The sequence below is a fragment of the Linepithema humile genome, chromosome 7, assembly GCF_040581485.1.
Source record: "Linepithema humile isolate Giens D197 chromosome 7, Lhum_UNIL_v1.0, whole genome shotgun sequence".
NCBI lineage: Eukaryota > Metazoa > Arthropoda > Insecta > Hymenoptera > Formicidae > Linepithema > Linepithema humile.
The window spans coordinates 547,253-572,084 of record NC_090134.1 but is presented as its reverse complement, the minus strand read 5'-3'; the positions used below and the strand labels follow the sequence as shown (position 1 = coordinate 572,084).

Below are 24,832 nucleotides of genomic sequence, written 5' to 3'. Positions count from 1 at the left end.
CGTATAAATCAGGAAATAAAAGCGACGCGGAGGTAAAGTAACGCCGGTGACTGAAATTTTTTTGCAAAGAATGTTACGTCTTCTCTCCTATAATATATGAAACGGGATAAATTATTGATGTGCCAATCTCGTTTTATATTAATAAAAACGAAGGATTTTTACAATTCAGATGTGAATAAAATATGCGTGCAATATTAAAATACATTTTTTGCATTACTTTATAATTACATAAAATATTTTTTACTTTATAATCTTTATTAAAATTATATTTTTTTCTTTTTTTTTATTGTACATTTTGTATTTCTTAACAAACATGACTTGTTGACAATCGAATGCGTTTACTTAATTTACAGTTTGTGTATTATTCATCATTGTGAAGTAAGGAAAAACACTTTACGACGATTATCACGAAATATCGTGTCCCGCGACGCATGAGTTATAATTTTGTGTAAATAATTACATCATTGTTGTGCAGTAAAAAATATTCTCTTTTTTTTTCTCTTTTTCCCACTTATATCTATTCGGTGTAACAATAACCAGCTGTCCGCGAGAATCGATGTGCATCAACATCCGTTTCTCGAAAAAGCCGCAGGCGTTTTCGCGATTATTTCCATAAATCTGCGCTTATGCCGTCTGCCTTTAGCTGCCGCATTTGTTTTGCAGATGCAACCGGACACGCACGCATGCTACGCGACCCAGTTTCGCCATCGCGGAACATGTCGTACGATAATCGAACATGGCAAAAATTGTTTTTTCAAAGCTGTATCCGCATCTTGACGAGATTAACGGCATGTGCAAATGTGCAAACAGATTTGTGCTCTTAAGAGTATCGCAATTATTTTATTTCACAAATTAGTTTTCCCATTTGAAAGGGAGAAATGAGATGTGTTTAACGTTTAACATGAAATAGCAAAGCATAAACGTAAAACATAAATAGACGTATGTATAACGAAAAGATTTTGAACATTCTGAATAAATTTCTGGATTTATCGATAGATGGAATTTCTGGAATCGATCCCTGATAGAAAAATCACCATGGTGCTAGGCTGGCGCTAACTTACTTGCCCCACTGCCTGATAAGGAGCTAGTATGACATGCAGATTAGCGCCAGACACAAAATCATCACATTCTTCCAGTCTAATACCCGACTTAATCGACTAGTCAGGCGTTATCTAGCTCTAGTGTAGTGCTATCTAGCCGTGGCACGCTAGTTCTGATGTACTATCTAGCCATGATGTGGCGATAGCTAGTTCTCACGCAGTTCTTATTTTACTATATTAGAAGTAGTCTGGAGTAAACTAGCGCCAGGCTACTTCTAGTCAAACATTATTAACATAATATATTTCTAGCGCCTCGCTAGAAATAGCTTGACGCTGATTCGCGCCACGTCAAAACAAAATTTATTATATTAAATGGGGATACAACATGACAGTCAAGATGGGAGCTAGCTAGACATCAGGATCTAGCATGGCACTTTCTACCAGGGGATAGATCTGTTAAATTTGTTATAACTCTATAAATTGTTACATAGATCCGCAGATTGCCGACTTCGTAGATTGTTAATCTATCGGTTGCTTTAATTAATTTTAATATTACGTATTAACCTTAGAAATATTACAAAAAATAGATACTTTTGTATCAAAATGTCTTTAACAATAATGTTATTGAATAAATATGAAAATTGTCCTCTGCAGGATTTTACATCACTGAGTTCAATTTTGAAATCGGTATTTTATATTAAAAATAGTTGAATTCCATTTAGCGATCGTGAATCCGAAAAAGTGTTTGATTTGCATAAATATTGTTTTCAGTGAATTTTTGAGATTTCAGATTTTTTTTTAATTTAAAGATTAAACCGTTAAATTAAATCCATTCAAACATTTGAAAAATGCAAATGATGACTTCAAATTAAAAGTTTGAATAAAAATTTAAATCAATTAGATACGAAAATTGGACATTAAGATTTACATTTACATATTAATAAGAAATCTTATTTAAACTCTCAAATTTCGTGAGACAACACGCATTTCGAACATTGTCGTTGATTACACAGTGATTATAAACTTTTATTAGCGACTACGTAGATAAAAAATCAAATATTACGAAATTGAATGCGAGATCACGCGGAAAACTCTGGCGGCATTTCGCATTTATTTTCCGACGATACTCGCGCGTAATCCGTCGCTGTCACGGTGTGCGGATGGCGATCGATAGTGGTATGCTCTGATTGACGTTCGAAACCTAATATCCGAAATGCGTCAGAGGAGGAGCTTGGAAAATGTATGAGGCCGCCAGTCGCACGTTCTGAGAGAAAGAGAATCTTATACAGAGTGTATCAGAACGAACGAGTCGGATTTTTAATCAATCATATTTTTTTCTAATAGAAATTTCGTTGCATTAATATTTTTTAATTAATTAATCTGTGAGAAAAATTAATAAATTTTTTTTTTTTTTTTGGTGTTTTTAAATAGCATTTTTAATATTTTAATAAAATTTTGATTTATTTGTTTTTATTTATATCAAGATATCTATTACTGATAGTTGACAAGCTGCGACTAACAACATCAATTGAAATTTTAGATTATAAATTGATGAAAAATCTTTTATTAATATTTTAGTATTTTAATACCCATTTATTTTGAAGCAACTTGTATATTGTGTAGCTTCATAAAGACGGTCCCGCGGCGGTAATCGACTTTCATGTCATTTTCCCGCACGGATGTGATACTTATACGATGAGCTGTCATTCAAGAAAACTCGATTCAGCGTTCTCTCAATTGAGAGAAGTGTCTTCGGATAATCCCACCCCCTCGAGTTATATCCGGTATCGCGTGACGCGACATCGTTATAAGATAAAAATAAATTAAATTGATAAATTAAATTATAGTAGAATGTTGATAGTTTAATAGTTTGATATAGTAGTCGATAATTTGTATTCAAATACTAAGTATTCGAAAGGATCCGACAAATGCGAGACAAATTTTGTATTCACGCAGAAGAAAAAAGTCTTGGAGTTATTTTAATTTAATAATGAGATGTTTCATTATTCATTTAAACGCAATGTGTGCTTTACAATTATTAGATTTCACAAAATATAATAGAATAATTAATTTCATTTTTTTATATCGTAATTTAGTGTAACAGACTTATATTATTTTTACGTATTAAGAAACTTTTAAAATAGTTATATATTTTTTTCAATTGCTTTATTATTTCAACACACTGTAAAAATGTTGTGGTACACTTTACAAAGAGCGTGTTGTTTATTTCAATTACGTAGTTGATAGCGATATTGAAATTTTTGACATGAATCAATTAACATATACTTAAAAACGCTTAAATCCGAGAATGGCAAAATGTAATATTGTGGTGAAAAGAGAGACACAGTACAGTTTATATTTATTCCCAAGGCCTAAGGGGCTTGTAATACTCATAAAGGCATACCATGCTATAAAATATGACGCAACGCTCTTGCTCGTAACCCGCAACCTGTCTCCTCCGCAGTTTCAGTAACGTGTTGTTTTTAACTTTTAATGTGTCCTGGATTGTAATTAAAGGAGTAGGTAAATAATTTCAAAGTTTTTGAAAAACCTATGTGTTCTGAAAATGACGAGATTTACATGGAAAATTTAAAACTGTCTTCCTGTCTTTCTAGCACGACAGAAAAATTCATAAATCCTTTTTTTCTGTTATTTCTGTATAAAACTGCATTGGTAGAAACGAGCATTAGTATACAATATTTTGTGATTAAAAAGAAAGTTAAGATTTATTTTTTCTACATAGGAATTTTTGTTGCATACTTATATTTATTAACAAAAAGGTTTATATTCTACATTTACATTTTTAAGAAGTTTTATTCGGTTTATTTAATTCTTGATATTTTTTGGAACACTAAACTCTTGTTAAAAAATGATGGTATTTTTTTTATTTGATCTTAATCACTTGCGTATCATATAATTGTGAACATTGTTAAAATTTTATATAATATTTTTTGTGATGTGTTTCGGCAATTGAAAATAAGTACGCTACTGCAGTTTTAAACCTGTTGTATTCACGAGTGTACGCGTGCGATGGTGCAGAGCACGACGACAGGTTCTGTCTGTGTAAGCACGTTTACGAGAGAGGTTGGCCAACTACTGAGACCCGTAACTTGGTTGGGAGTAACGTAACACGTTACCTAATCGCGCTCACGGCCTCACCTCACTCCGTCTTACCTCATTTCCTCGCGTTACGACGTGTTGTGTTTTAAATTACGGACTCGGTCAGTTGAGTTGATTAATTTTATGAAAACAGTTACAATTTGCAGTGCTCTCCTGAACGCGAGACTGGACATAGACGAGTACACCTGAAAAAACTGGAAAATTTAGAGAATTAAATCAATCTCGGAAAAATTAATTACATCAGTAGTATGACTTTAGATGTCGTTTTGAATAATCTTGATTCTCTCACATTTATATTTTGATTAAATTTGTTTAAATTATAAATTTTGGTCTATTCTTTAATTAACAGTTAATATACGAGGTAATTGCGGTAACTACTCATTGGTGGAATATAAGAGGCAGCAATAAAAGCTCAGAGCACAGTCGCGGTCGCAAATAAATTTCGCATCTATTGTCTCCGAGTCCACTAACTAACTAATGGCTAATCAAAGTCGCGATAAATTTTCCTGCGCACGCTAATATTTCCGCACTGAACATTTCAACATTAATGTTAACAATTTATGTTGATTGCCGTACAACCACGACGTGCTTAACAAATTTGCGTGTATCAAGAGCGATACAACGAGCGAGAGGAAACCTCCTTCTCGTGGCAAACTCTCGGCTCTGTGTGTTGTTACAGACCGCAAAATGCGATAATAAGTTATGGTCGCTCTTGTCTGAAGACGGGAAACTGATGTTATATCAACGCAAGTCAAGCATCAGGTTCGTCTATGAGAAACTTGCAAACTTGCATTAATGTGCTGTTACTTGTGCAATTAGCTGTAATTCTATTGTACTTGTGTTATTGTTGGCAGTCGTATCATATTAAAATTATTACAACGGTAATATATTTAGGTACTTTGACTATTTTATTGCAGTTATATTATAATAAATAATTATTACATTCTGTTCAATAATGACAATTTTTTTTTGTTGCATCTATTATTGTGGCATAAATAAAATTTCTCTTTGAATGCATTAACGAATACATAAAAAATGAAGCAATCTAATTATCCTACATTATGCTCAATCACTGAATAGGATCGATTTCCTGATCAGGTGGCATTCGTTACATTACCGCGCCGATAACATCGCACTCGCAGGAACATGCGTTATGGAAATTGCAATGCGATATAAAGGGTTTCATATCGAGAGTCTGCGGTTTGTTGATAATATCAGACAGAAAGACACGTATTATCGAACGTTGGCTGATTGTTGCCATTGCTAAGTAGGTTAACAGTATGTCTAATGGACTCGCTTTGACAATTGTCGAACTACCTGTTATAGTTAATCGTAAAGAAATATCGTTGACATTAGTGTTTTGAAAATATATTAAATCGCGGGCTAATTTGTGTGTGTGTGTGTGTGTGTGTGTGTGTTACCGAAAAGTTTCCATTGACCCTCTCTTTCTCTCTCTCTTTTTCTCTCGAGAGTACAAAATTTTATTATTTTATAAATCTAGAATGTTGGAATTAGTTAAAAATTTGTGTGAAACTTTAACTCGGAAATTATTTAATGTAAATGCAAAATAATTTGTAAATTATATTACATAATTGTAAAATTAGATAATAGAACCAATAAATTTCTCAAAATGGATTCTCCCTTTTTCGTTTTTACACACACACACACACACACACGCGCGCGCGCGCGCACACACATTAATTGCCACTGGTTACCAAGTTTGAAAGCAACAGAACTGTCGAGTTTACGTTGCGCAAGTTTAACGGCAGGCGCTGGACAACGCAGGTTCCATTGTGCGTGCCTGCATTGGTCATCGTGAAACCAGTCGATTTCATTTCTCGAACAACGAAATCGTCCAGTTCCTCATTTGAAAGTCAATACGGTGTGAGGAGAAACTGGACGAAATTATTGATCGATACTACTGCGCGCACATATTGTATAAATGTTTTGTAATACCCGCTGCTTCGTCATCGCTTCTTATTTAAACTTGATTAAAGAATATGCCAATACGTTGCCGAGGAGACAAATATATTCATTATCGATTTCAAATTAATCAAGGACCCATCATTAAAAATAATATCGCAGAAGTAGGCCATTCTCTATAATACAGCCTCCTCGCAAGCCTTTAGCGTGAGAAACAACCTCGAGATCATTATGCTTATCAGTATAATCTCTCTCCCCATCCCTATCAATTTAATCTTCTTTTCCCATCCTAAATTCAATACAACGATGTCATGCGACGTTATACAATGCAAACTTTAATTTCGCTCGAAACGTCAAGACGAAGTGTCCATCGGGGCATAGTAATCGTAGTCAGCGTCGACATTTGAAGATACGTTGTTGGTTGTGAGAAAGAAAGAGAAATAAAGAGAGAGAAAGAGAGGGTCGATAACGTTGTCGAGCGGGATAAATTGGCGGCTGTCTCCTTCGAAATGGCTCCCTGGGGTTCACTGCGACGTGTTACACCGCGATGAAGGAAGGTGACACCCTACCTACCCCTCGCTTGCACTTCCGGTACCGCAACAAGAGCCAAAGACACGAGCAGCATCAGTCGCGCAGACCAAATACATGTTCTTTACCATCTCTCAGTATACGTGCTCACGACCACCGTTTTTTTCCATCCAGTATCAGTCGTATTTTTTCGTTTTTGCTCTTAGGTTTTTGTTTCTTGGATTTTCTCTTGTGCAGCTCTCTTGATTTTTGGCATTTTCATCTTTGTTCTACTTCTTTCACTCGATTTTTTATTTTATATTTCTTCTGAGAACTTTGTTAGATTAGAGCGGATGGAATAAATTTCTCTTCAATTTGCATTAGAAATATGAAACAAAATTTGATGACAGTAAATTTTTCTTGTTCCTTTAAAAAATTATTTTATTTTACTTCCAATCCATCATTTAATTTTTTTATTAAAAACTTTCGATAGTTCACAGATAGATTTAATTCCGAATTATAAATATGATAAAAATTATAAAATATATATAACATTTCTTTTAGATTAAACTATCATATATGCTTTATAGTTATTATTATTGCAAATAGAAATTTTGTGTTCTCGCAACGTGGTTTAGTTTATGATTAGAGATTCAGTAAAAATAAATACGCGGAATTCAAAAAACGCTGATAACTCGTAAGCAAAAATCAAGTTGATATTTCCTCGGTGAGATGAGACATAGTATTTCTCACGAATATTGCTGGAAGTTAGAGAGAGAGAGATACACAGGATCTTATATCTGCCAGATGTCGAGTGCGAGCGTCGACTGGGTGAATTCAGTGGAAAGCATTCGCAAGAGACATTTCACGGTGCGACTAGATAAGTCAGAAACTGCGACCGCAGAGTCGTGACAAGGACTCATCACAGCCGTGTGAAAGTCCTACAAACGGGAGATGCGGAGGTCAGGACGCCAAATGGATAATGGAGAGAAACGCCCGGCGGCAAAGAGTAAACCGTCTGATTTTGCTTTATCCTTTCGCCTCTGGCGCAGGATAATGTACATAAGCTTTCACGAGCTAAACTGGCAGGAAGCAGATATAGTTGCATTTATCCCGGAGTGCGCAAGTTGCATAATATACATAAACTCTCGAAATCCAAAAATATGACAAAGCTAACATTTTAAGGAACGATGTAGTTTTATTACCTTCTTATATTTTTATTATTATTAATTGATTAATAATTGTGATTCCTCTGTTAGACTTATTAATATACGCGGACGAAACTTTGTACGATTGCTTCGTTAACACTCATGCCTAACGTTAACAACGTCTAAAAAACGCTGTTTTTCGTTATCGTGGGAAGAAACGCTCTTAACAGAATGCTGACACTGCCAGCTTGCGGTTTCGTGCTTAATAGACGCCAGCAGGACGAGGCAACCTCCTTCACCTCCACCTTCTTCTGCTGGTCTTCCTCCCTCTTCCTCTCTCTTCCTCCCACGTGAAAAGGAATCCGTAATTTCATTATTTCGGAATTTTGTTACCGCGCTGTTCTCACGCTGCATGCGAAGCCGCGGAGTTGTTGAAATATCGCGTGCTTGCGGGAGTTTGGAATTTCTCGCCCTCTCTCGCGGAAAAGCGCCGGGATTAACGAATACTTTGTTATGAAGTTCCGTTTGACCCACTTTATCCGAAAACTAAATTCAACAATTAGTGACAACAGCTGTAATAAATTGTTAAAGAATTTTATTGCGACTTTATGATCCGTGTATTTGGCAATATTTATAATACTTTTAGTATTCTTTCGCAGTTTTATTCTGGAATTCACACTTTTCGCAGTCATCCATAAATCTAAATTTTGTTCAAAACACTCTTATTACATTGTACATCCGTATATTACTGCTTATTAATTACTTTTATTTTCATGCTGTGACACATTAAACAATCAACGAAAGAAACATTACGATTTTTGTATATTACATTCTACACATTATTACATTTATATTATGTATATCCTCTTGTACTTTCTCTCGTGTATTAAGCACATATTTAAGTTATTTTATTTATAAATTTTGTTTGTTCTTCTTAGAAAGCAAACGCTAGAACTAAAATAAAGTTTTTACTATAGACTAAACTAAGCTTTCTGCTACTCCTACTAACTACATTTAGCGCTAAAAGGTAAAAGAGCGCAGTAATGGACTTAGGCGTGTGTTGAACATTCGCGAATAGAATTTACGAATTTCGTGTGATTCTTAACGGAGAATGGCGCACGTACAGTGTACAACTCTGAAATCGCCGCGGGGAAACTTATTAATTGGGACGGCGGAAGCGCTCGCGCAACTCGCCCGCGACGCTGATTGAAGTAGTTTGCGACTCCCGTTCTTGTTGCAACTTTGGAAAGCACGAAACACCACGACAGAGAGAGAGAGAGAGAGAGAGAGAGAGAGAGAGAGAGAGAGAGGGACGAGAAAAGGGGAGAAGAAAGGGAGGGGACAGCCACCGGTATGCCACCGTATCTAATACCTAAAATCGTAACTCCGTAATTTCTCATTCCTGCAAGCACACGGAAATGTAGATCGCGCGCAGCTTTAACGTCAGATTTCAAGGATTCCGCGATTCCCTATTTCCCGCTAACGTCGTGGCGACTAGAATTTCCGAAAAGACCACGTCGAAATTCCATTTTAGTAGATTAAAGCCCCGCTTTTCATGAGCATTAATCTTCCCCGCGATTTTACACGCTTATCGGATTAAGAGATAAAAACGTTCGCGTGATCTATATAAAAAAATGTCGTTGATCGCGATATATTTACGAGCTTTATCGGCTTTTGGTAAGCGCTTCTATTAAGTTTGGATAATGTTGCTCCGTCGCGCGTGTGTGATTGCGACGATTCAAATTTGGTGTCGAGGAATTGTGACGAATCCGCGGAGGTTTTCTGTGTCGCGCGTCCGTAAATCACGCGAAAACTTCCGTCCGGCATGTTTATTTCTCCCTGCTGCTCACATTAAGCGGGGATTCATAACTCAACCGCCGACGCAATACGTTCCGTCGGACGGATAAATATGATCGGTTATATTCCCGGCACTGATGCCGCCCGGCACTGGTGAACGAACAAAAAGAATCGTGAGCGATTCACTGCCTCACGCGTGTAGATTTTTTTATCACGCTTATCCGTCAAATATCGACTCGCTCTCGCGCGTGTGTTTGCTCGCTCCCCTGTCTCGTTTCGATTTGTCACACGCGATATTAACCGCCCATATCCTACGAAAATTATACCGAGTGTCCCGCGAGGGGAAATGTAAACGTTTCGCCGGTGGATTGGGAGTTAATATCGAATGAAAAATGTTGTGTCAGCGCGAACTTATTTTTCAACGTATTTACCAGAGTATAAATTTCTTAAAATGTATATAGGTGAACACAATTATGACTTCACGCAAATGTGTACGCAATGTAATTTATCATACTTCGTAGAAAATTATAATTTCTTGTAATTGTCTGCATTATTTCTAAACTGGAACACTTAATACGTTTAGCCACTTGGTTAAATTTGCAGTAAAAGGATTGAGATATTACATCGACAAGATATGGTTATATATTTGCGTAACTATGTTGAAAGAGCGTCAAGCAGCGTAATTTCTTTTGCGTATTTCGTGCCCCTAATCTTCTCTCAACTCTCGGTCTTATTAAAATTCTGGAACGACCCCGCTTCCATCTCCCGCGATGAATATTCGAGAGAGGCGTGAATATGTTGAGATTACGAAATACAAAGTGTTGCAGACTTGTTACGTGGTTTCGCAGCCGCGGAAAATTTGCTCGGCAAAGCGTTTGTTCCTTTTCGGTCTTTAACACTAAATATGTTTGGTGAAGTAAAATTTATTCACGCAAATACGAAATATTATAATAACATTTTTGCAAATGTTGCTGAAATATATACATTGAAGCACAATTTTCTTCCGATTCTTATCTTCATAAAATTTTACGGTTTCCTATTTATATTCACACATACATTTTTCTAAATGTATCGTCACGAAAATGTGTATTGAACGCGTTCAGCATCGAGAGACTGCATTGTGATGCATACCGTGGCCTGGATTGCGCGTAAGCGTAGAGAGACTCGATCAATGGCAATCGGAACGCCAAGTCGGAACAATCCAACAATATATACATATTTGCATAATGCACCGAATATTACCAATGACGGGACCAATCGACTGATCGTAATCCTATAGCGTGGAGAATACCGTGCATTAACGAGTCCGGACAGACTATGGCTTTTGTATCAAACTAATTTCGACGAATTACGTGCGGAATGTTTAAGCAATATCCGACTATTTCTAATGCTTCAACGTTATAACGTTATAAATTTTGTGATTTTTTTAGTGAAGAATTTTGGAAAATGCGAAAGTTTCGTATTTTTATAAAAAATTTTTAATTTTAGAATTCAAATATTTTTCTTCTCAGTTATTACATATATAAACTATTGTCGATACTAGAGATTTTTATTATTTTCTATTGCATATTGTGTAGTATGGTAATACTATTATGTGCATGCAACGAAGAATTACGTAATTCTGGCATTAAGTGTCACGAAGGAAAAATCCCGTTAAAAGAGTAACGCAATAATCGTTTTCTTGAGACTAAATAGCACGTAAAAGTCTAATAAATGAGAACTAAAGCCATGGTTTGCTATTATAAATTTTTTTCTTTTGGAAAGTGTTGTTTAAAGAACCTGCTTTAGTACATTGCATCGGCATTCCTATTAACTCTAGCATGATAAAGTAAATAATAATAATAATGTAGTTGCGACAAAAGTTAAGTTAAATATTGTTGCTTTAATATTGTTGTTAATAACGCTTTTCAAGCCAGATTATTCCTAATGAGAATATAAACGACATAAATCTGTGTTAATCTTGAACCAATGTTGTTATATATTTTACAATTGCAATAGCAAATAATTATAAATATTTGAATCGATTGAAATATTTCTAACTGGAATTAAGTAGAAATTAATTAGATAACCGTTATTAACAAAGAAAAAATCATATAATACTCTCTCGAATTAGGTGAGAATAGCACAATTGGATTAACAAGAAAGATAGAGATTAATAGATAAGAAATTGATCCATCAAGTGCCTGATAGCTTATCAAAATTACACGTTACAGTTGTACGCTCATTAAAGGCTGACCGAGAGGTTAATAATACAGGAATAACGGGGCCCTAATGGCCGCGGGCTCATGAATTACATTGCAGCAATGACGCCGCTTTTACGTAGCGAGCTCATAGACAGTAAAACTTTTCCAAACGACAGTTAACTTCCACAGGAAGTACCTACGAATCGATTTATGGCTCATCATGCTGTCCTACGGCGCAGCGCGGTGAATGGACTCGGTTTGTGGGCTCGCGTAAATGATTACGGCTTAATAATCCACAAATTCAGCAGCGTTGAAACGGAAGAAAATACACACGATCTGTAATTACTATTTCGATTTTTCGTTTGACCGTTTGAAGCACGGAATTGTCACTAATTGGTCGTTATAGCTGCGATTTTTGCGATTTTCATTAGTTTTATCCGATGCCAGAATCAATTTGCAACTGGTTCTCTTTCCATACACTGCGTAGTTTCCTGAACTTTTAATATTCCATGAAAAAATTATTTTGCAGTTTTATTTGTGGATTTTATAAATGCAAAACTTAGCTTTAACCATTAAATATCTCATTTTTATCATACAATCAATTTTTAAACGTATCAAAAGGATATTGTGCCGAAGGCAATAACTGCGTTAAGAGTTATAAATACATACGCGTATATTGACCGCGGAACTTCATAACGCGTTTGCTCGCTATAGCGTCGAGATGTATCGAACTGAAATTCAGCGCGATAATGGTCTGCGATTCGGAAATAACGCGAAAATTCCCGCGTTCCGAGCATTATCACCGCGATGGGTATCTGTCCCTCTCTTTCTCTCTCGCGCGATCACGCCATGTAAAAATAAAAGAAAAAAGAGATGTGACCTATGATCTGTGGCCTGACATATTGGTTTAACGGTTACGCCGTGAAAAATGTGCGCACATAAACGTACACGGCGAATCGCAAAAGGGAAGAGTTACGATCGTAAGCGCGCGCACGATGGGGAGTCGGTGCATTTCCCAGCATCCCCGTTGCTCGCGTGTAGCAAATCGGCGGCCAATGCAGCCTCGGATAATCATAATGACATCTTCATTGCACACCGGTGTGTTACCATCCCCAGCGACGATAATGCGCCGATTGATATAATTTCATGACGCATGCTGCGTGACTAATGCCGGTTTTATTCATGTCGCCGCGTCGTGTAGCCTTGAGTTTTATTTCTACGACATTTTGCGACTTAATATTCTCCCCGAGAAAATATTTAGTTTTGCAGTTTCATAAATTATACGTATATAATAAAAGTTACGGTTAAATTATTTTTGGTGGACCAATTTTCCTCTAAAAGATCAATTTTGATTTATATTATTCGACTGGCAATATTTTCACTGCATATTGCATACAAATACATGTATGCATACGCGGATAAAATCAGAGAAATTATTAAATTTGAAAATAAATCAAAAATATAATATTAAAAGTTAAAATATTACAAATTAAAATTATTATTTAATCCTAGTAATTTAAACATTTAAATCTTCTATTTTTTTATAAAACGTCATTCTTACTCGGATCAAATGTGCTTAAGATGACGCATCCAATATACATAAAGCTAACGAATAGCTACGAATATCATAAATGCCACTTTCGTCATCCGCTCGTTCACCATGCGCGCACACGCGCGCATACGCGAATGATTTACACAAGTTTATAACAATCTCCTGCGGTTGCCTTACGGGTGATGTATTTTTAATGTCGAATACGAGCTTTGCTTCGCCATTTTTCCCGACGGGGCGAAAGCCTCGCGAAACTTTTTTATCCGCGCGCAGTTATTCGCTGCCGCGAAACTTTCGACGTACGGGTGAGTTTTAAGACAGATTCCATCTACCGCGCGTATCTTACCAGGCGATCCTCTAAGGGATTAAGGCCAGTATATCAGTCGCGCCGACGAAATATAAATCCGCATCCCTCTTAGCCGATGTTTCCATCTCGCCACCATTGACGAGCATCTTTTTCTTCCATTCATGACGTATGTCGACTTATTTCTTGTCACATAAAAAGTATATTGTGATATGCGGGATCACATTAGAGATGAGACTTCAAAGAATTCGGAATAAATTTTTTTCTCAGTGAAAGATGAGTTCAGGCACTGTTGATTTTCGCTGAATTACAAGCATAGCTAAAAAGCATAGCTCTTCATAAATTGATTCTAAGAGATATGAATGCATAAAGAAAGCTAATTTTTAATGTAGTTTCAAATTATTATATCATTTCTTAATTATTTGTCTTGGAAAACGGTTTGTATTTCTCATTATTGATAATGATATTGATGTTGATTTTATTGCACGAATTTCATCGATAAAATATATTCAGTGCACCGATATTTTAACGTTCCAGCAATTAATTACGCTCAAGTGGAAGAGAATCAGGATAACAACGACATATTGCCGAAATAATATCGAGATGGTTCACGCAAAAGGTTAAAAGGACGAGGCTATCTCGCGGCAATTGATTAGAAGCACATTCTGAGTTTATCGAACTTGTCCTTGCTTGTTCACTACTCCCCTCTCCCTCGTTCTCCGTGATCCTTCCTCAGCAGCCGGAATCAATATAGTTTCGTCGTGCCGCAGAGTACGATGTCGATACAGTTGATAAAGCGTGAAAACTGGCGTGTCGTACTTTCCGGCACTTTTACAAAGTTTTTGTATTTTGTCTCTGCATCCGGAAAAGAGAGGAAAGAAGGAGAAGGAGGTTCTTCCGGTCGGAATGCACTACTCCTTGTACTTCACCGACTTGGATCCCACCTCCTTCAATCGACCGTCTACTCACGGAAATGTCCGCTTCATATTCCACACTTTTCCGAACTTTTACTTACCTTATTCGAGCAGTTCAACTCTCTTCCCCTTCGATCGAGTATTGAGATTTAACACAGCTCTAGTCTTTCCAACAGCAAATCCATGTGTTTGGAACTTGTTATTTCTTGATATATGGGACAAATTTTGTTCTCGATAGTTTTCCATGTTACGTTAACTCTGGAACTAAAGGTATTTTTGTCAAAGCGAATTCGTCTATCTTCGTAATTTTTACAGTGCGAATATCAGCAAGAATAAAATTTATTTATTCATTAAATTGAAGATTAATTAAGGAAATTTAATTATTGAGAAGAACGCGCAATAAAAACGAGGAATATATCTCAACTTTCGTGAATTGTTATCGTTGTTTTTCTGCAGTAACTGCAGCCGCGTCGTCTTCTCGTTTCAGCGACACAGTCCCCAATTGCAACCTTGTTTCGCATTCATCGAATGTAAAGCGGGGAGTGGTTTTCAGCACGCGATGCGGCTGAAAGCTTTCGAAGTTTGGCCGCGGTGGCAATTAGTGATGGCATAAATTGAGACAGAACGCGACGAGTGTCGACGAACATGTTGAGCAGCGCGCGCGTCGCCAAGAAGGCAGACGCTCATGAATATAACTGCGAGACCTTTTGTCTCCTGTGCGTTTCGCATCGATCATTGAACGTGTCTCGTGTATTTAGCAGGCCTAATCTCGCTTTATTTACTTTGTTGTCTTTCACAAGTTTTCGTTTCCGCATATAGTCAATTGGGAAAAGATAATTGGGTTCTGTTGAAACCTTCTTAAGATAGAAATATTTTAAACATGTTGTATTTGTGTGTGATGTAAAAAATAATACAATAACATAATAAAAAGAAATGGTTTTTCTCTAGAGCATATATTTATATATTCTAGCACAAGAGACCTAGAAATCGCTGTTATATATTTCGTTTCTCGAGAAACTACCTTTTATCGTTTCGTCGAAGGGACACAATCACACTAGATCGTTTCGCCGATCTCTGGAACTTCGATTTTGCATTTATTGCTAGAAATCAGGATAACGGTGCTCTCGGTGCGAAAGTACGAATAATATCATCGTGAATTCGAGCATCGGTTGTTATCGTTAAGACGGCAATTAAGTCTTGCAATATGCTACTTTTTATATTTTTTTTCGCAACAAATGCGCAGCAATAGTAGCGTTTGCACTTCACTGTGTACTTGCAAAACGCAATTGCATGTAATGAGCTAAACAGTAATCTTAAATATACATATATAGTAAACTAAATGGTATCTTTTTCGATGAAAAATATTTTTTACGTTTTTAGATCGCTTCGAAAAATAAACAAAAAATGAAAATTAAATTATAATTATATATCTCTCACGTAATGCGTTTATAGCTTAACTGCATGTTCAGATTTGGAATTAACGCACGTCTAAAGCTGAGAATTAACCGAGATAACTTAATTACCTGACCGGCTTATCTCTTAACCCATATTCGCAAAACGTTTAAGGACTCCGCGGTGGTGCCAGGATTTCTAAAAGCTTCCGTGCTGATAGAGACGTGGAGGATTAAGAAACATCACCCCCGCGGCTATTAAAAGCGCGTCTCTTTCGCAGACGCAGCATCTTTAATTACAAAGATACGATTAGTACGCGCGGCGTCGGCGGCGGCGGTGGTGTAATTAATGCAACATACCCCGCGACCATAATCCGCGAGTCACGATGGAACCGTCTCTTGCAAGAGGTGCGGATATTTAAGCTGCCGCGGTCATTAACGCGTGACTGCCGGCGATAAAAGCTTGATAGAGTAATATTATTACGGTAATTTCGCCGGCTCGTAACAACGACGATGTTGGTGTGCAGCAGGTCGAATCCTATTCTCCGCATTGTTTCCTCAACGCACACTTACGGCGAATGATGTTTGCAAAAATGTTTGGACTTTTTTTACTAAAATTTTAAATCAAAGCTACGATACTTAAAACTTTTCAGCTATATTTTTAATGAGAAAAATCATCGCTGTTTCTTTCGAATGTGTGATGAAGTTTACAACTTGCGCGGCACCGTTGAAAATTGACGCGCGATATATGTCGAGCGGATTAAAGTCGACGCCACGACGACGACACGGAGAGAGAGCGCGATGAATAATCGAGCACGAAATCCTTGACTTAGAAAAAGACGATCTTTCCCATGAACGATATTCCTTTCCGATAGTGACTCAATCCCGATCATGATCACGGTTTTGTCTATTTCCGCGGCGATTTCCATGCAAATCGGCTTAGGAACCAACCGTCGTTTCTTCATGGCCGATCGAAGTCGCTGAGACGACGATCCGATATCTTTCGCCCTGCCTTTTGGTAGACTGACAAGTTCTCCATCTTGTTGTTGTTAAATATTAAATACAAATTTAATTTTTTTTTCTGCGTTTCGAGTTGTAATTAATTTATAGCTTTAAATAATAATAAAGAAAAGTTAAAAAATGAAATGATAAAAAAAGATTTCAAATTTAAGTTATTTAATTAATTATATATTAATTCTAATGTGAAACTATGTCAAACTACTAAAATAATTTCTCTTTTTATTCTTATAAAGTTAAATCATTATTGTATGTTTATAGATCTTTTATCATATTTTCTTTGAAATAAATATGTGCTCCTAGACATATCGGCTCGTCCTTAGGCGGCCCAGGACTATCGATCGACTTATCCATTACCCATTATCTACGTCCGCGAGACTAAAGCTCAGGAATTGTTTCTACTCCATAATTTCTTCGCCATTAGGATTGTTCCAAATGACACAAGGGGCAATCGCGTACAGTATCTAATTCATACAGATCGCCGGCGACGTGTATCGCAACGTGTACGTCGTAGGAGTTTGTACGGTATGCGACAGTGTCGTCGGTGGCTATCACGGATAAATCACGGGAATTAATTGGTAACGGTCGAGGGATATCGCTAATTGCACGCCTAAGGGCTCGTAATTCTCTAACGACAGACAAGAAGGAATTCTCTTGACATCCGAACTCTTTTGCGATTTTTACCGACATGCGTTTTACGAGCGCGTGCAGAGGCGGGCAGGAAGTCACCCGACTCGATCCGATTTTTAGATCGCCGTTCATACGTTCGGACATGCTCGACTTCCGTCATGAATAGTAGTGGTAGCGCCGTTAGCCGCTACACTATACGATGTCTGCAGCTTCTATTCACTTTAACTCACACGCACGGCATGATTCATGACTCACTCGTAGACCTCCAGTCGTAAATCCGTAGATCTGTGGATCCATAATAATAATTAATAGTGTAATATATATGGCATTTTGTCTCGAGTTTCAAGATAGCGTATCTTGCGTCTTTAAGATGTAAAAGAAAGTTTTGTAGAGAATTATTGTGTAAAGAAAGAACTTTATCACGGCTAACTGAAAATAATTTAGAACATTGTTTCGGAGATTAATTAAAAGTGAGACTAATTTGTTCTATATTACTTTTCTGATCTAATTATGACCTAAGCACTATGATGTATAAAACTAATGAAATTTAAGCGGGAGATTTATAATTATTTTTGAGATTTATTACATTGAAAAGTATTACACGCATAACTTGTTTATTATTGCTTTCTGATCTAATTTTGTCTCAATTATTAACTCACTACATATGTAAAATAATATTTATACAAGAGATTTAATTTATTAATTGCAAATCTTATTAGATAAAAAAATTATTTTTCAAAAACTTTTGGTAGTTGTATTTTTGAAATAGATTGATTTTTAAAGCGACGTTTTAGTCTTTTCAGTTTATACAGATTTTTCAATTTATACAGTTTTTTCAATTAATACAGACAATTTGGACATGAATTCTATTAATTATATGATTACAATTGTAACTTTTATTACTGTTCCATTAAACATATACGTATTTTCGAGCAAAAACTCTTTTTTGCACATGTTATGAATATTTCATATAATATCATATAATATCGATATTTACACATACATACGCACATACATACACACACGACTGCTTTATTTATGATAAATACGAATTATATCCTCGCGTGCGATAAAAAGTCATTTTCAAGTCAGGAACGTGACGTACCTCAAAAAGCTCCGTTTCACGTTTATATTCCATTTTACACGACGACGCTTTTTTTTATTAGAAAGCAGGATTATTGGCAGATCGATGCCAGCTTCACAACATGCCGCATCGATTTGATCCGCGAGGTCGACATTTTTCTTTTGCGGCCGTGTCACTGTCCGCGCAGGCTCTATTATTTATACAGGACCGACCTGAAAAGTTGGGCATCGACGGAGATTAAAATGTCGGGTCTGACGTCGCGGGATACTGGCAGCAGCGTATGTAAATGATTTTGCCGTGCGATAACGCGCGAAACGCGGTGCGGCCGAAATTTTTATCACGGCGCAGCGAGGCGTTCTGAAATTTTGATTACTGGCCCTTTTTGTGAAACGTTGCCGAGGCAAACTCGATCGGGAAATACGCTGGGAAACATACGTACGTGACTCGATGGAACGGCATGATGATCTCTCTCCGCTTGGCAATTGCTTTTGGATTGATAGCATCGCATAGAATCCATTTCCATATTTGAGAATGATTTCGGTTCTCTTAATCGGTTTTGTTAATTTCACATTGTTGACACATAGATATATAATTTTTGTATGGAGTGCGGAGAATTTTGGAATTTAAAGTTAAATTTAAATATAATATTTATCGAGATAAATATAAATCTAACAATAAGTGTAATTATTTTCTTTATTACATGAATTGCAAATCTAATAAGCATTTTGCGATATTAAATATTATACATTTTGTGTGCTCAAAACAAAGTGTATATATTAATTGTTGTAAAATTATAGCCGGTGAGTTGAAGTGTAGAGAAATACAACAATTCAGCTGAATCCAAAAGTTTGTATACCTAAACGTAAAGCTGAGAAAATTAATCCCACAAGTTATAATTAATATTATAGTTAATCTAAATCTTCTTATTATTCTTGAATATAGAAGATGAAATTTGCAAGATTTTGATATTTGCATGTCAAATTTGAATAATAATTTTGATATATATGTAATCTTACAATTTCCGGGAAACGCTAGTAATAGGTAGTAGTGGAGGCTCACTCATCGAGGCGCGCGCGCGCGAATTCACGTAAACGTAGCGATAATTCCGTCCCTTAAATTACACCCGGCAATTATTACTAGACCTCTCGACCGGATGGGAGCGTCTGGTTTGCAGGCATGCATCGCCTGGCTGCTCGGTTGGTTGCATCCACGATAGTAAATCGCAACAGTCCGCGCGTGGTTCGTTCCGAGAGTAGCGTCTGCGAAGGAAGGTAAAAGGGACCTTCATCCTCGTTCATCCTGATCCTGGAACGACGAAGGACGACGGATACGCGCGTACCATCTCTCCGATGGCAAGGATATACGTGCGAAGTGAGGTCGGTATTTTCATAAATCCACCGTCGTCGGCCTTAATTGCAATTTGCTGCAATGTAGTCGCAACGGCGTTTCGGTTAAGGTGACGCATCTTATTGCACGCCACTAGGATCCGGTTTTGGACGTGCTAAGTAAACAAGCGATAGGCGCACCTCCGGCTGCATCAATCAACGTGTGCGATCGACCCTAGTAGTATTGCATAACTACTTTGAAAGTGTTGAGTGCAAAACAGCGCGAATATATACTTCTTAACATTAAATTACTTATATTATACATAATATATTGTTAACGATAAAAGCTTTTCGATCTTTTACGAAAAAAATTGATTTTTTATGGATAATACATTCACAATTGAGAAAAAACTAAATTAAAAGGTTCTAAATTAAATTAACAGGTAATTAAATTCGCAGATTTTTGGTTTTTTTAAATATAATTTCTTACAAATAGTGTAAAAAATAAATTAAGTCATATTTTATTTGTGATTTTTAAAACAAGCCGTGGAAAGTGCATGATCAATAAAAAATCCAAGTCGCTATTTTGAGGCATGATTCGTCGCACGCGGCTGGTGCAGCGGATGACGCGACTGGATGCGACTGCATCCAGTATAAATCGAGTCAGTCCTAAGGCGGAGTCGTTACGTCTCGGCTTTTCTCCCGTCGGGACTGTGCTCGAGCTTTATGCGCGCGCCAAGTCGTGTTAACGATGCGCGGGATGAAGCTAACACGTCGTAATACGACTTCAAAGATTCACGTGATTCGTCTAGCCGTATCGGACGCGAAGCGAGCAGGTCGGGGAATTTTTATGGGCCTGTGGGAGCAGCTCGTCATCTTTCAAGTCGCGAACGTCGTCTTCGGGATACGCTACGCGCTTACTTTCCGTCGCCTTTAGCTTCTCGTTTAGCTGATAGCACAACGACGGACCTTCTATGGATTGTCAAAAGATTTGATTGGAGGAAATCTGTTCACGAATTTCTTAATTTTAAAATTTTTATGCTTGAAAAAAGATTAATTTATTAAAATTGTTATTTTTTAATTAAAAAAATTTTTCATTTTTTTGATATAAAAATCTGCAAGAAATTAATTTTATATGTGTGCGACTTGCATTGTAGTAGTAATTTTACATTGCAACATTGTTCGCAACTTGTTCGAAGTTTGTTGCACTCGTTCCGCTGAGCCTTCGCGATTCTCGTTTTCGCTTGCGAGACATTAGAACGTCGTTGCGAAGCCGATGGCGGCGGCACCGCATAACGCAAGCGAGAGCATGCAAACCGGCAGGCAGCAAATTGCTCTCGGATCATTTCCAGGATCGCCGCCGCCTTGTATGAGACGCGATTTTGTTCACACTGTCCGTCCGGGTCCGCGGCTTTCTTGCTGCGGAACACGCCCAGGTGTAAACCACCGCTGCTTTCCTCGCCCTTCTTTCTCGGCCGCTGCACCTCGTTAGCGTTCGCGCGCTAGGCGCATCTAGATCCTGGCTAGTGTGGTGTTAAATCGTTACTTTGATTGCGTGCGCGCATCCCGGGCGTCAAGAGGCGCGGCGTTAAGGCGAATTTACCGCGGCTGCATTTGAACGATGAATCGTGCAAAGTGAAATCATGCGGGTAGTAAGAATAATGAATCACGTAGGCAAGGTTTCTTCGAAATTGTGATTAGCGCGTGATGAAGGAGGTGCGCATTATACTCTATATTATACGTCGCCTTGATCAATGCGGGATAAATCATCCGGAGTGAAGTCATGCGGCTGAAATGAAGGGTAATGAGATCATTACAATTCCGAAAAGAGAATAATGCAATTAAAATCATAATGATTCAACATTATCCGATTATCTCAAGTATGCATAATTTTGTTATGCATAACTAATGTCTCTTTAATGTTATACTCGCCGCAAACGATATTTAAGATACCGACAAACATCGCGCTAACGCAGAATACCGTTACAGATTGAAAACGCAAGAGCGCTTTAAAGGTGGACTCATCGAGTGCTTCCAGCCGCATACGATTTTTTCACGCGGCGCGAATTTGAGTAATGCCGCACTTTTCATTTCCAGCTGTTCTCTAATGTCATGCACATACTTCTTATTTCGCTTTCTCCTTTAACGAGAAAATGTATGAGAGAAGGTGGTAAGCTTGCGAGAATTAAAAGGGACAAATAGATACAGAGAAGCATATTTCTGACCGCGCTTCTACTGAACGCAACGTACGTGGAAAGCGAGATTTTTGTCTAGCTTCATTGGATGCCAACTCTCAGCAGCTGTACGTGAACTTGTGCAAATGCGAAATACGTGGATTTACATTCGATTACGACCGGAACCGCAGCCTTCATTGTTGATTACCTTGTTGCTGCACGCTAGATATTAGTATAACGATATCAGTATAATATAGGTACATATAATGCACAAGAGAGAAAGATTGATGAAGAAAGGAGTTTTAATAATTTCTTACGGAATTGTAATTATCATTGTAAAATAAATTATTACGTTTTTATTAATTTATCAATGCAGTGATTTTACTCATATGATTAATTTTCATAATTTTCATAATTTTGTGCGAAATATATTATTTTGAATAATTTTTCTTTAATTAGAATGCTAGAAATAACATCGAAGAAATGAAACGTGTTTTGAAAATAGTAGGCCCGCGTTATATCGGAGGGGGCGGACACCTCTTTCGAGGACGCATTTCGTCCTTGTCGCCGAGCATAATTGCAATTTATTACGCGCGAGGTCTCGTAATTGCACCATGCCGACTGCAATTCCGCGGCGCGTTATATTACCGTTTTAGAGCGCCTTTTCCACAAGGGCGTTATTTATTGTGTTGCTCTCGAGGCGGCGGTGATGTGTCGTTGGCCGCGACTCGATATATCTCGCGCTTGAAAGCGCTTGAAACTGCTAAAACTTTTGTGAATCAGCCAACTGGTGACGATATTTCTGTCTGACGAGCGTGCAACGTCATGATACGACGACTGTTGTAATTTCGTGGTCAGTTCATAGGATTAGATTTGGAGGATTAGATTCGCTCGCGCTCCGTTCCCACGGAATTATACAGAGCGATTCTGGCGCGCAAATAGGATGGGCTATCGCTCGTATCTAAGATGGAAACGATAAAGAAAGATATTGCACGGTTTAGTGAGATGTAATTATGACTCTATTTTTTTCCACAGATGCAACATTAAATCTGAAAGACACAGTTGCGACTTTTTCTTACTGCTTTTAGAAATGTTTTTTTTTTATATCAGTCAATTCTTTCTGTTTTTTTTCGACCAATCTAAAGCAAACATTTCTTTCATTGTATTATCGATATAATAATATTTTTTTAAATATAAGGGAATAAAGACTAAAAATTTTCCAAAGATGATAAATTATCTTGCTTAATATAATAAATAAAGAAATTGTTCAACTTATTATCCTAGTTACAAAATTAAAAGATATGACTGACATTTGACAATTTAATATTTTCCGGCATCGCTCGTGCCATTATCTCCCAACATCGAGCAATCTTTATCATCATCACTCGCTAATGACGCTCGCCCGAAAATACGCACGTTAAATTTAGCGAGGAAGCAATTTCCAACACGTCACATGTGCGCACTGTTAACGGGCGTGTAACGGGAGAAAACACGGGTAGTAGAAACTTCCCTCGGTTCCCGGTAGTATAGCAAATGTTTGACTAACGTAGAAATAACAGCGCGGACAAAGAAAACTCGGGCGAAACTTCATCGTTTCGGCAAACATTTAATTAAATCAACAGCCGTTTTCTTAAATCAACAACAATCCAAGTTGAAAGCAGGGCAACGCATGCGCTGTGACATACCAACTTTTTCGCATCTTTTTAATCTTACGAAGCTTTTCTTCAAGCGAAATATGATAGCCACTAAATTTTTATGCGAAAGACGTGATGTGGATGTTTCGTTATGTAAATAGAGACGTACAAATGGTTATTTATTGTTACCATTTTATACCGCTCTTAAAAATTGCGGTAAAAAGCGGTAAAAAAAATTTAAAGAAAAAGTTTTTTACTTTCAGCAAAACAAATTTCTTTTATTTGAAACAATAATTAATCATAATTTATGTTGTAATTAAGGACTTATCGCTTTCATTTTTCATCTTTTTCATCTTGCTTACGTCATAAAACTAACATCAGCTGACAAAAGATTTAGACGCTATAAATAGAAAGAAACGAGGTATCACGAAAGGTCATGATACCTCTCTCAGCGTGTGTGGATTGCGAGAAATGCGGGAGGTAAAAATAGAAACGATCGGAAAATACGGTACAGACACACGGCGTTGCAGGTCGCAAATTCGTTTTCAATACCGCAGCCGTGTCCGAACGCATTAATGTTTCCCGCTCCTCTACGGAAACGACTCTCGGGAGGCCTTTTTGTTTTCAAGAGTACGTATAACACGCGGTGGCCGCCGTATATACGTGGTGTGTCGCAGTTAGCCAGCCACGGCGATCCGTTACTCCGCGCTACCAGCTGGCCGAAACTGTCACGCACTAACGACTCACTAAATCTCATCGCGCTAGCCCCCCTCTACCCTCGGCATCATCTCGCTTTTTTAATTCGTTTCGCTTTTATTTTGCCTCTCGTAATTCTTCGCGATTTTTTCCCGTCGCTTTTGCGGCTTGCTCGCGTTGTTGTATTTCTTCCTCGTTTCTGGCTAACTTCTCTTGCGCGTGATGTAACATTCTCCGCTCGAAATTTTCCGGACATACGCTGCACAGATGTTTGATGTAAAAAATTTCAAGTTATCTGTAACAAAAATTTAATTAATGTAAAAAGCTCTGATAAACTTTGACATTAAATTATACTTTCGCGAAAATTTAGAACTACAAGAAAAGTGAGATTTTAAA

General features: G+C 37.3%; 1 protein-coding gene across 3 annotated transcripts in view; it reads left to right on the top strand.

The window, feature by feature from the left end:
• Nucleotides 1–24,832, top strand: part of LOC137001147 (uncharacterized) — a 300,011-nt gene that overhangs the window by 190,423 nt on the left and 84,756 nt on the right. For 2 of the 3 annotated variants that reach the window (XM_067359473.1, XM_067359477.1), the window contains exon 5: nucleotides 664–1,381. The exons of the other annotated variant lie outside the window; for it this stretch is intronic. In XM_067359473.1, the coding sequence (XP_067215574.1) occupies nucleotides 664–824 (161 nt within the window). In that variant the 3' untranslated portion in view covers nucleotides 825–1,381. Of the gene's footprint in view, nucleotides 1–663; nucleotides 1,382–24,832 lie in introns of those variants that run through there. 3 annotated transcript variants of the gene reach the window in all.